This window comes from Diadema antillarum, unplaced genomic scaffold (assembly GCF_040938485.1).
Source record: "Diadema antillarum isolate AM-2024a unplaced genomic scaffold, OU_Dant_1.0 seq00000136_RagTag, whole genome shotgun sequence".
Taxonomy (NCBI): domain Eukaryota; kingdom Metazoa; phylum Echinodermata; class Echinoidea; order Diadematoida; family Diadematidae; genus Diadema; species Diadema antillarum.
Window position 1 is genome coordinate 2,435,001 of NW_027271213.1, and position 12,951 is coordinate 2,447,951.

Sequence of the window (12,951 nt, forward strand, 5' to 3'; positions counted from 1 at the left end):
AGCACCTTAGCTTCCTGGCGAATGTCGACAGTGCAGGTAAATTCGATTAACAGTCAACTAGAACCTACTAGTAAAAGGGGTAATGTGCAGTCCCATTCGCCCTTTTTCGTGTATTGCCCATATCTGCACTATGACTGCAACCCGAGCTCTCTGCTCTGCTTTGCCTTTGTTGCATCAATAAATGATGATGCACAGGGCCAGCCCTAATGATAACCGGTTAGAGGCTATACCTAGATTCTGTTACAATATTTCTACCTCTTATCTAGACGTTCTATATAAAGATTTCTGCAAGAGTAAATATTAAGTAAATTTATCCATGCCATTATAGTTCGGGAAACCCACTCACAAGGGGGGCCCCTCCTTATAAGTAACCCGTCCCCCTTATAAGTAACCCCGTCCCCCTTATAAGTAACCCCCGGGGCACCCCTTATAAGGAGTCTCCACGCTTTTTTGCAATGCAACGCGAAAATGAAAGGACTGCGGCAATTCGCTTGATTATGTCCATAAAGCTTCACAAGTTTCCTAACGAATCCTAGTTACTCACGAAATTTGAGCAAAATCGGTTCGAGGCATCATATCTAAAATCATGGATTTAAATGCGATGTCAAACGACCCATGCGAATGCTGAAATGCGAGCGATTACTGGCGTGAGTGTCGCCAGGTGCGGCGGCGCGGCAATGCTTGAGTACAGACGTGGCGACTGAGTACATGTACTCGGTCGCCACGTCTGCACTCAAGCATTGCCGCGCCTGGCGACACTCACGCCAGGCGCGGCAATGCTTGAGTGCAGACGTGGCGACTGAGTACATGTACTCAGTCGCCACGTCTGTACTCAAGCATTGCCGCGCCGCCGCACCTGGCGACACTCACGCCAGTAATCGCTCGCATTTCAGCATTCGCATGGGTCGTTTGACATCGCATTTAAATCCATGATTTTAGATATGATGCCTTGAACCGATTTTGCTCAAATTTCGTGAGTAACTAGGAAACTTGTGAAGCTTTATGGACATAATCAAGCGAATTGCCGCAGTCCTTTCATTTTCGCGTTGCATTGCAAAAAAGCGTGGAGACTCCTTATAAGGGGTGCCCCGGGGGTTACTTATAAGGGGGACGGGGTTACTTATAAGGGGGACGGGTTACTTATAAGGAGGGGCCCCCCTTGTGAGTGGGTTTCCCGAACTGATTAGATGGGCACCAGTGTAGATGTGAATTAATCTGCACATATGAATTTTAGTAAATTTACACACCGCCACTTAAATTTATATGATTTTCAATTTCAGACATGCTCTTGCATTGTTACAAATGCAAATTTGCACTCAGATAGATTCTAAATAAACATGCTAAGCAGTATAAATCTATTTCACAAACTTTAATTTGGAAAAGACAAACATTAGAGAGAGTCTGTAAAAACCAGTAGAAGTTGACCCTTGCCATTTTGACACTCCCACATTTTGAGAAGAGCTTGTGAATTGAAGCTTTGACTTTTGTGCTGCACACCAGCACTGCAGCAGTCAGTACAATAAGCCGTATAATGCAATGTAAGCCTACATATGTAAACGGCATGTTTGAAAAACCAGGCCGTGGAAACTATGAGTAGAAGTCTGCTACAGCTACATACACTGGCATCGTACCCCTGCTGATATGATTTTGTAAGAGATCCCATGACTACATGATACATGATATGCTTGCAATGAACAGGTGAATATTGATTATGACTGAAAACCACGTCACATAAAGAGCAACATGACTCTCTACAAGTCTGACACTAGATTTAGAGCTATTTGCTGACAGTGATGTACAGCAATGGGTGAATGATGATAGATCAACACCCACTTCTTCTTTTGACTCTTAAAAAGAGTACTGATACCTTATGCTTTAGTGAATCAATACAGAAACATGTTATTTTGGTGTTGTTTTTTCAGTTCTTCAAGAGTTCTGCAAAATTGCTGTAGAATTTATGAGGAAAGGAATCAACCAGAAAGTCTACTTGAATGCTGCACGTAAGTACAGTATGTTATGGCATGTGTACCCTTAACACATCTCACCTGTATGCCTAGTAAACACTGCTTGCTTTGAAGTCTAGATATCTGGGCACCTATACTGTGTAATCATATTTTTTTTATTGTTATTTTTTTTTTCTCTCTTTAAAGGTGTGTCATGAATTGCTTAAGCATCCAAACAGAGTAAAAAGTAGTTTGAAGCAACATCTACTGGCCGAGCTCTGTATTCTGCATAGTATTTCATGTCCTCAGTTGTGGGTTTGGTTTTTTTTTTCTTATTCTTCTTTTCTTGCCCTCCATTATGTAAACTTAAAGGGACTGTACAGTTCTGGTTGAGGTGATTGATTCATGTTTTGAACATTTCTAAGTGATATAATGAGAAACCTCTTATGAAATATGAAAGAGCATGTAATTTCGAGAAGGATTCAACGTTTATTTGATGAAAATTGGTTTTCAAATGGCTGAGATATCCAAAAAAGTGATAATAATAAAAGGCGACAGGCCACAACTTTATTGGGATCTCTTTGTTACACCTTGTTTTTGGATATCTCAGCCATTTCAAAACCGATTTTCATCAAATAAACTTTTGGTACCCCTTAGAATTGTATGCTCTTTTGCATCTCATAGAGTGTTTTCTGAATATCTCGCAAAACGTTAATAGCTAAATCCTCTTTTTGACCAAAACTGTACACACCCTTTAATGTAAAACTTAAAGTTTTGTGTTCCTGGAACAATTACTACAATTTCATTGAAATAGCATTAGAGTGAATTCATTTTCCATGTACATTTTGTTGTTGTTGTTGTTGAAAAAATTGGCACATGTATACAGTCAACTCTGTGCAATTCTTGATATGAACCAATTAAGTTGAGATCTGGCTTTGACTAATAACAGTCATATGCCATATTTTGGTCTGAGAATTGACTTCAGTGCAAAAAGAACCTTGAAACATGTGACTAAAGCTTATTTAATTGTATGTAACTTTCAGTCAAAGTGCTGTTTATCTACACAAGTTGGTTTTAAGGATGAATTCATCCTTGGTGGTAACACTACTTTCATCCATATTGTGTATTTTTCATGAAACAGAGAAACTGAATGAGGATGCAGACACTGTGAGGCATGGTGTAGAAGGCCTTATGTATCTCCTTACAGAGAGTGCCAGATTGATGGTAAGAAAGACCTTGTGGCATCTTGTTTTGCCATCTGCCACTTTGTGTGTGTGTGCGCAAATACTTGCAAATTTCAGTATGTATATGGCAAAGTTGCAAATTGATTCCAAGCCAACTTAAAGGACAAGTTCACCTTCATAAACATAAGGATTGAGAGAATGTAGCAATATTAGTAGAACACATCATTGAAAGTTTGAGGAAAATTGGACAATCCGTTCAAAAGTTATGAATTTTTGAAGTTTTTGTGCAGTAACCGCTGGATGAGAAGACTACTGCAGTGTGTGAATAACTTAGATGTCACATGCGTACAACAATATAAGGAAAATATAAAGAGAATTTCACAAAATTTCATCTTTTGAAAAAAGTACACATTCGTTCGACTTGTTACCGACAAATGTTATGGGTAATATTATTCCCCCTGCCTTTAGAAAGAGGCAAGTCAAGTGCTCTTTTATTATGCGAAAAAAGGTGAAAATATGTTGAATTTTCTTTACATTTTCTTTATACTGTTGTACGCATATGACTTACAAGCTGTAGTAGTCTCCTCATCCAGTGGTTCCAACACAAAAATTTTAAAAATTCATAACTTTTGCATCGATTGTCCAATTTTCCTCAAACTTTCACTGATGTGTTCTACTAGTATTGTTGCATTCTCTCAATCTTTATGTTTATGTAGGTGAACTTGTCCTTTAAAAAATTATCGCGATGTATGAACCTACTGTAAAAGTGGATATTTTCGCGCTCGATTGGGTAAGAAGAGTTTCCGCGTGATCCAGACATCAACTACTGGAACATATGGCAAGCAAAAATATTCACGTGCTTTTATTTTTGCGCTGATTTCAGATTGCGCGAAATGCGCGAAAATTTCCACTTTTACAGTATCCCTTTTTTTAAAAGCCTATTTACAAGTACTTCTGGTGAATCCACTTTAGGTTTAGCCTCTGTGCTTTTGACATGCATTGTAGTTTAATCTCTGTGCTCTAGTTTTTGTTTTTTTTAAATTTTTTTTTAGGAAAGAATCAAAGGTATCAGGGAGTGTAATGTCTTGAGCTACTAGAATGCATCAAGCGATAATTATGAACAGCAAGGATGAACGTTTCACTTTTAATACCATGTAGATGCAGGCCTAGTCTTTTAGATCTTCATCAATAATAATGATTAAACTTTTATAGGGCAGGTAAAGAATTAGTGTTCCCTATGCACTTTACAATAACTCTTACCATTTTACAATATTATCACACACACACAAAAATATGTAACAAATTGCATTCAGAATAATAACAGATGTAATCATACAACACACAATATAAACTGTATGCATTAATATACGTAACTTCATTCCAGGGAAAACCCCTTTCCCCTGCATTGAGGGCCTGTATTTCTTTCTTTCTTTCGTGATTAAGAGGTAATGCGTGTGATTGGTCTAGGCTCAAGGAATTACATTTTTCATATATTTCTCAATATTAAGTAAATTACAAGGTCACTGATATTGGCAGACTGGTATGGGTTGTAGGTGCTCTGTGGGGTCTGGGGCAATTACCCCAGACCCTTTTCCCTTGACCCTAACCCTAATCCTAATCCTAATTCTGAACCTATTCCTAATCCTATCCCTAAACCTAACACTAATCCTAATCTTTACTCTAACCTTATCACTAACCAGTATTTAGGCGGGGGTAATTGCCCTGATACGGCTCTGTGATGAATTCAATTGGTAAAACATATTCCTATCTTCATGCCACCTTCCCCAGGTGTCAGACTTAGACTTCCAGGATTCCATAGCAGTGCTGGGCTTCTCGGAGGACCTGCGCAAGGAGCTCCTAGCCCTCTACACGGAGAGACGGACGGAGATCAGGACGATTCTGGCAGAGATGGCCATGGATCTGCCCCACTATCACAACCTGGAGTGGAGACTAGATGTGGAGGTTGGTTTCACAAAGACTCGACGAGTGGAGATGTAGGGTTGGATGCGGTGATGGTGTGTTGTCAAGGGAGGGTGTGGCTTGGGAGACAGGATTCTCCCAAATAGTGATTACACTATTGAAAGACTCCTACAATGTGCTGTATATGCCACATATTTTGCGAGCGTAGTATCTTGGGAATTGGGACCTGGAAGACAATTTTGCAAATGGTTGAATTTGCTATCAAGAACCACATCAGTAATGAGGAAGTGTTGTTATGATTTTTCTGGAGAAATTAGTAATTTATCATCTTGCAGACAATGTTCAATGCATACATGTGTTGTAGGAGGCAATGCTGTAGTAAAAGCATTCGTGCTTCGTTACTTTTGCGAATATTGGTTGACCCATGAATTCGTGAAAAATGTAAACACTGTCAAATATACTGTATGTACACTGTCCCCCTTTTGTGCTCAATGTCCAGCCCTGCTCGGAGTGAGACTGAGAAGAGAGCATTTTTCCCACCACTGTGTAGTAAATTTCAGATGTGATTTGCTGTTAGTAACGTTTTTTTTCCATGTTGGAGGCAAATGAAAAGTCTTAGTACAGTTGGAAAGTGACATGTTTATAAGGAGAAACTGTCCTAATTGATCAGTTAGAAGGCCATAAGTCTCTTGAAGGTTATTAAGGAATACAGGTTTATAATTATATTTTGATTCTTTTGTCAGAAGTGATCTGTGTTTTCTCCTCTCCCGACCTCACCAGCTTGCCAGCCGCTCTCTCAGGCATCAAACAATACCCACAGTCCTCATGAAGCTCCACACTAAGGATTATGGGAAGGACGAAGTCCACACCCTGCAGACTGACCCCGTCAACCTGGTCCACCTTACCCAGGCACTAGAGGGAGCCCTTGCCGAAGTGAAAACACAGCACTGCCGAAGGATTATCCGGAATATCAATAAATGAGAGTGGACTCGTTTAATTGCTTGTTGGAAGAGAAAGATATGTCTATTTTGTTACCTTATATAAATGAATGATAATAATAGTGTATGAAAAAGAATAATTATAGTGAGATTTTCCCCCTTTCTCTCTCTGATTTGTATCAGGTGCAAAGAATCAGCACTTGATGACCTGCGACCTGAAGATTTTGCCAGTTTTAGAGCTCATAAAGTACACTGTACAGTTATGAAACCATCTTGTTGTGTTTTTGGTCACAAACCCCTCATTTACCAATCATGGTATTTAGTTTGTCAAGATGTGATAGTAAAAAAATAAAAATAAAAAAACAAAGAAATCCATGGCTTTGCTCCAAACATTTGAGTAGCAAAGCTGGCTTTGATTTTTATTTTTTTTTTAAAAGATATGCGATAAAGTCATGGAAGGAAGTTAAGTGATCTTACACCTCTCCAATTATGCACTGGGAAAGGACATTTGTTCATTGGAATGTAAAAAAGGACCAAAATGACACTTATGCTGATCTGCTAGTACAAGTGTAGGTATACACTAGTGTGCTTTGCATGGCAAAAGGCGCAAAAGAGAACTTGTGTTGCCAAGCTGGTTATCTGTTGCCCAACTGTTCAGGCCTTTTATAAAGATATGTGAGATGTTGCCACCTTCAGCTTTTCATTTGCATCAAGTTTCTTTTCATCACATAGGGGAATCTCATTATAACAAGCTGCTTTGGTCCATTGAAATTTCCATGTTTCTCGGATATCTCATTATCAGGGATAAAAACAGAAGAGTGTTATTTAAAGGAATGGGACCTGCAAAATTATCTTGTTTTATCAGGTATCTCACAATGTCCAATCCTGTCACAACAAGGTTCCATTGTATATTCCAGGTTTTCTATATCATCTTTTCTGTACTTGTGAAGTGTACATTTAATTTGTCTTTGATATGTATTGATGAGTGAAGGTGTAACTCCTGCTCTTCTCAATACTTCAGCTCTGGATATGTCTTTAGTCCATTTTTAGTCCCATGTCCTTCAGTAAACAGGGATCAATGAATTGGGATCATTTAATCCTCATCTGTATAACAGGGAAACCCCATTACTAACAAGGTCACCGCGACCATCGATTTTACCTGGTTACAACAGGTATCATTATGTAAACTTACTAAAAAGAGGCCAGCTTTAAAACAGTGATGGACAATTTTGGGCCACCGAATTCACTTTGTTAAAAGCAGTACCTCATTTTAAAGGAGCTCGTTATAATGAGGTGTCGCTGTATTTTAAGAGATCCTTCCTGTTGTACTTTCTTGTGGTTACTCTTGAATTTCTTTGTGTTGAGGGGAATTACCCATATTGTGATGACATAGGCAGTCTAATGGTAACCAAAGGGCACACAAGACTTTAAGATTGTTACCTTTCAAAGCAGAGCTTTACATAAAAAGTAATTTTGCACTTAGACAATTCATGTACATGCAAGTCGAAAAATGGATGATTTGTTTGGTTAATGGCAAAGTTGAACTGACTGTCGTCTGTTTAATACAGTGGACTCTTACAATAACAAAATCAATTCAATGAGACAAGTGAAATCACTTTGTAATATCAGAATTTGTTATATCAGGGCTTGACAAGTAAGAAAAAGTGCAAAGAATCTTTGATCCTTTGGGCAAGAAAATTACTTTGTTAAAATGAATGTTTATTACATCAATGTCCCTTACAGTTGGAGTCCACTGTTCCGAAAATCTTTTGCAGGCCGTAACGCATCAAACCTAGCTATGTTTTACAAATCAATATTCATTCTCTTTTGCTGTCTTTGTGACATGATCAGTTACCAATTCAAAGATAATGGGATGCCGTACAGTGCACTCCCATTATAACGAACATGGTTATAATGAAATTGCGGTTACAACGAAGTAAAAATTCAGGCAGCAAGATTATCCACTCTTAGTTCTTTATTGTTTGTTTGTTCGGTTATAACGAAATTTCGATATAACGAAAGAAAATTGCCGGTCTCAAGGACTTTGTTATAACAGGAGTCCACTGTAAATCCAGAAAAATTTGAAGCATGAAATTTTCGCAAATTGGAGCTGACAGCCTTTGGCAACGATAAAATTATCACAAATTGCCACTAGCATTCAATGCATGAAAGTGTAGGCAAGAACTTTTCATGTGGATTTCAATTTTGCGAATCTTGGCTGCTCGCCAAATTCGCAAAAATTTCATGCTCGCAAAAATGTCTGGTTTTACAGTAAACTCCCCACAAGTAAAGTGTCTTTGTAGATGTATGAAGTCATATGTAATATCCAGTTGAACATTTTAGAAATAAGAAAAAGCAAAATTGATACATACATATGCAATTATGCTTCTTCATAGAGTTTTTTGCAATATTGACAACATTGCTCAGACAAACACATGAGCTGGTAGTTTCAGGTTGCAAAATATTTAATTTTGATAAAAATGATCAATTCAAGGCTTTATACATCAATGTAGCTTTTTTTATGCACAATGCATTATACTGTACAATGTATATATAATATATCTGTTATAATACATACAACTGTAGGTCCTACATGTATTTTGATGCAGGTAAAGTGCATATAAATAACTTCTGATCAAAAAATTCATAATTAAACAAGGGGCAGGGATCTGATTCGTCAGAATGATGACTGATGACGTGCAAGATTTGGAGAAAGACATGAAAATATACACTATGTACAATTTTGGAGGGTCATGCGCACATACACGTACTGCAAATTATCTTGAGAAGTCATCCTAGTAATGATCGGATTTGACAAGATCATTGATTCTCGGATGAGAATGGAAAAGTGCATTCAGTGATGTAGGGTACCGTCAGATAACATCTCATTATCAAGAATGAAAAGAAATAGCATTTATTAAACTACAGTCAACCTCGCGTAAGTCGACATCGCATAAGTCGACAACTCGCTTAAGTCGACACAATAAAAAAGTCCCGATTTTTTCCTTTGTTACTCCTTGAAAATTTCTTCGTCTTAGTCGACATTTATAAGTCGACAACTCGCGTAAGTCGACCTGATTTTTGAGTGCCAACTGAGCTAAAATACGTGTTAATTCCCTCGTCTAAGTCGACATAATTTTTTCGCTCAAAATATTATCGCCATTCTCTGAAAAAGAATTGTTTTCCCGCTCCGTTTCGCAGCATTTCTACTCGGTAATTCGCTAGTGTACGGCGCGGTAGCGTTTGCGCCACGCGTCCATTGTCTTGTACGCCAAAATAGAACGGGCATACACTCATTTACTAGTCTATACATTGGAGAAGTACATGTGGTACCGAAAGTAGTTCACTCTCCCCCTTTTCTCCTTCTCGTTATTCTCAAAACGCACACATTTTGTAAACCTATAGGTCCTAGCAGAGAATCATTATCAGAACATAAAATAGGTGTTTCCGTTTATCCGAATATTCTTACGTTGATTACATGTATATCGAAACCGTATTAGAAACCTGGGCCCATTTTTAGAAAATAGATTAAAATGCAACTACATGTAACTAAATCCAACTAAAAATCAAACGCAGGTGTATCAAATCACGTGCAACATTGCACATAAACGCAAGTGCGTTACTGAAAAGGCTTACGTTTGATAATCGTAAATATGAAACCAGAAAATAGTTGTACGAACCTGAAACTCAATTGCGTTTAAACGCAACTTTAAAAATCAAATGAAGTCCATCAAATCACGCGCAACGCTGTATTCAAACGCATGAGCATTGCAGAGAAGACTTGCGGTTTTCGTAAGAAACTAGAAACTGCGTCTAAAAGCTTCTCTTAACATCCAAGGAGATGCGTTATTGTTGAAAAGTTTTGCATTATTTTTGTTATTTCGTACGCAAAATCAAAAATTAAACGCAACTCTGAAAATCAAATACAGTTGCAAGTCCATCATATCACACGGAATGCTGAAAAGACTTGCGTTTGATAATCATACGAAACTAGAAAATTTTAGGGAACTTTTTTCTAAAACTCAATTGCGTTTAAACGCGATTCTAAAAATCAAATGCAAGTCCATCAAATCACACGCAACGCTGTGTTTAAACGCAAGAGCGTTGCAGAGAAGACTTGCAGTTTTTGGACGAAACTGTAAGAAACTGCGTTTAAACGCATCTCTAAACATCTACGGAAGTGCGTTATTGTTGAAAAGACTAATTTGCATCATTTTATTTCGTATACGCAAAATTAAAAATTGAACGCAACCCCGGAAATCAAATGCAATTCCATCAAATCAAACGGAACGCTGAAAAGACTTGCGTTTGATAATCATACGAAACTAGAAAATTGTAAGAAACTTAAACTCAATTGCGTTTAAACGCGATTCTAAAAATAAAAAAAAAAACAAATGCAAGTCCATCAAATCACACGCAACGCTGTGTTTAAACGCAAGAGCGTTGCAGAGAAGACTTGCAGTTTTTGTACGAAACTATAAGAAACTGCGTTTAAACGCATCTCTAATCATCTACGGAAGTGCGTTATTATTGAAAAGACTTGCATCACTTTATTCCGTATACGCAAAATTAAAAATTGAACGCAACCCCGGAAATCAAATGCAAGTCCATCAAATCATACGGAACGCTGAAAAGACTTCCGTTTGATAATCATATACGAAACTAGAAAATTGTAAGAAACTTATACATTGCGTTTCCACGCAATTCTAAAAATCAAATGCAAGTCCATCAAATCACAAGCAACGCTGTATTTAAAACGCAAGAGGGTTGCAGAAAAGACTTGCGGTTTTTTGACGAAACTAGAAACTGCGTTTAAACGAACAAAAATCTCTACGGAAGTGCGTATTGTTGAAAAGACTTGCATTATTTTTTGTTTCGTAACGGAACTTTCGCCATGACTGAACTTAGTCTGCACTAGCAGGGGAAAGACATCGCAACATTTACACGTTTCAAACTACCGAAAAGCATGCTGCTTCACGAAATGTCAATGAAAATAATGTAGTAGCAAATTACAGTTACAGTTCGCTATGCCGAAGGTTTGAATCTCAGACCAAAGTTAAATTAGTCCGACGTTGGGAAGTGATTTGTTTTTACGAAGGTTAGTAATCTGAAAGATGTCGTTTTTTATCAAACTTTTTCTTCTTCTTTTTATTTCAGACTGGCATGCGCCGTACAGAGCGGTAATGTTGCGAATCGGAGCGCGAGAACAATTCATTTTCAGAGTATGGCAATAGAAATTTAAGCAAAACAAATATGGCGACTTAGGGAAGGAAAATCACACATCATATTTCAACTCAGTCGGCACTGAAAAGTTATCTCGACAGAATCATACGAATTCACACGCATATCTTCGCAGCGACGCATTTGAATTTAAATCGAAAAGTTGCATGCAATTTGGGGGATATGCGTTTGATTTTTCAAATCAAATTTAAAACGTGCAGTGTCTAGAAACGGGTCCAGGTTTCCGATCCCGCTCTCTCAAAATCTCTCTAGAGATTTGGGAATTTTGCGTTGTCGTTACTAATCCGCGCGAGATTTATGTATGATCTAAAACATAATTGTTGTTAATGTCAGTAGGTATGTTTTGGCGGCAAAAGGAGTAAGATTTGGGTAGCGATCCGCATCGTAATCTCACTCTGTATAGGGGAAATTAGTGTTCATTTATAAGTCGACAAAATGTCGACTTACGCGTAAGTCGACTTTCGCGTAAGTCGACGTGTTTTTCTCAGTCCCGATTATGTCGACTTACGCGAGGTTGACTGTATTTACTTTGTACACATGTGACTCACGTGTGATGAATTTGTGATGCAAGTGTCTCCATTCTCCCATCTCTGCAACTGCAATGCAGTCAAGAGAACTGAGTTTACACACAGTGGCAGTGAAAAAAACCCAGTCTAAAACAGATGATTACGTCAAACTTGGGCAAACAAAAAAGAAAAAAGAAAGCACCTTGTGCATTCCAGTCTACAAAGCCAACATAACTGTCAACGTGTTGTTTAAAAATTTGCATGGTGGTATAAATGAGGAAGAGAGGTTTGTCGTAACACTGAATGCAGTCCTTCAAGGACTGTTGTTTTGCAAAAGAAAACCCTAGAAAGAGACAACAAAAAAGATAACAGTCCTTTTAAGGACTCCATACACATGGTGTCAATGCAAATCTCTCTTCCTCATCACTGTCAATTTACAAAAAATACATGTAGCACTCCTAACAAAGCCTCCAAATATTTCTGAAAAAAAAATATGGAAAGCAAAGCATATTTCACTGAGCAGCAATTACAGTACCTAATCATCAAAAGACACTCGGTAAAATGTATTCAGCCTTGTGCCTATGTCTCGATGAGAAAGTTTTGCTTGATACACAATAAGAGAAATGGTACTTAAATGGCATTTTCACAGACAAGATGTTTGGCAATTTTAACAATCATTTCTGCGACAATTTAACAAATCTACTCTTACTGAATAGTGTATAACGATATTTCAATTTGCTCAAAATTTCTCAAAACTCCAACTGCACTGTCTTTTCAAAATGTACTCGTCTCTTTGATGATAAAGTAAAAGATTTACAAAAGATTTATTTTGGGGATAGAATTTTCTGTTGGAGATAAATTTTGGTTGTTGGACATAAAAGATTTGAAGAGTCGTGATGTAACTTGGTGGGTTGACTCTTCCAACAAACTGAATGGGGAGGCCCTCTCTGTTCAAGAGTACTGTAAAAGTAGAAATTTTCACGGTGTTGAAATTTTCGTGCATTTCACGCAAGCCGAAACTAGCGCGAAAATAAAAGCACGCAAATATTTTTGTTTGCCATAATTTTTATGTTCCAGCAGTTGACGACTTGATTCCGCGGAATTAAAAACACAAGAAACTCTTCGTACCCCGCCGAGCACGAAAAATTAGTCGCGCGAAAATATCCACTTTTACAATATATTCATCAGTGAATGAAATCCCTTCATCTGTTGTCGTGCA

The 12,951-nt window shown here is 37.9% G+C and overlaps 1 protein-coding gene across 1 annotated transcript in view; it reads left to right on the forward strand.

The window, feature by feature from the left end:
- The window catches only part of LOC139727561 (COMM domain-containing protein 2-like), a 6,348-nt gene extending 132 nt beyond the window's left edge, over positions 1–6,216 (forward strand). Inside the window, exons 1-5 of the mRNA XM_071638542.1 lie at positions 1–36; positions 1,923–2,000; positions 3,085–3,167; positions 4,916–5,089; positions 5,828–6,216. The exon at positions 1–36 is cut by the window's left edge and continues 132 nt beyond it. Coding sequence (XP_071494643.1) covers positions 1–36; positions 1,923–2,000; positions 3,085–3,167; positions 4,916–5,089; positions 5,828–6,028 — 572 coding nt within the window. The 3' untranslated portion in view covers positions 6,029–6,216. The remainder of the gene's footprint in view (positions 37–1,922; positions 2,001–3,084; positions 3,168–4,915; positions 5,090–5,827) is intronic.
- The last annotated feature ends 6,735 nt before the right edge of the window (positions 6,217–12,951 follow it).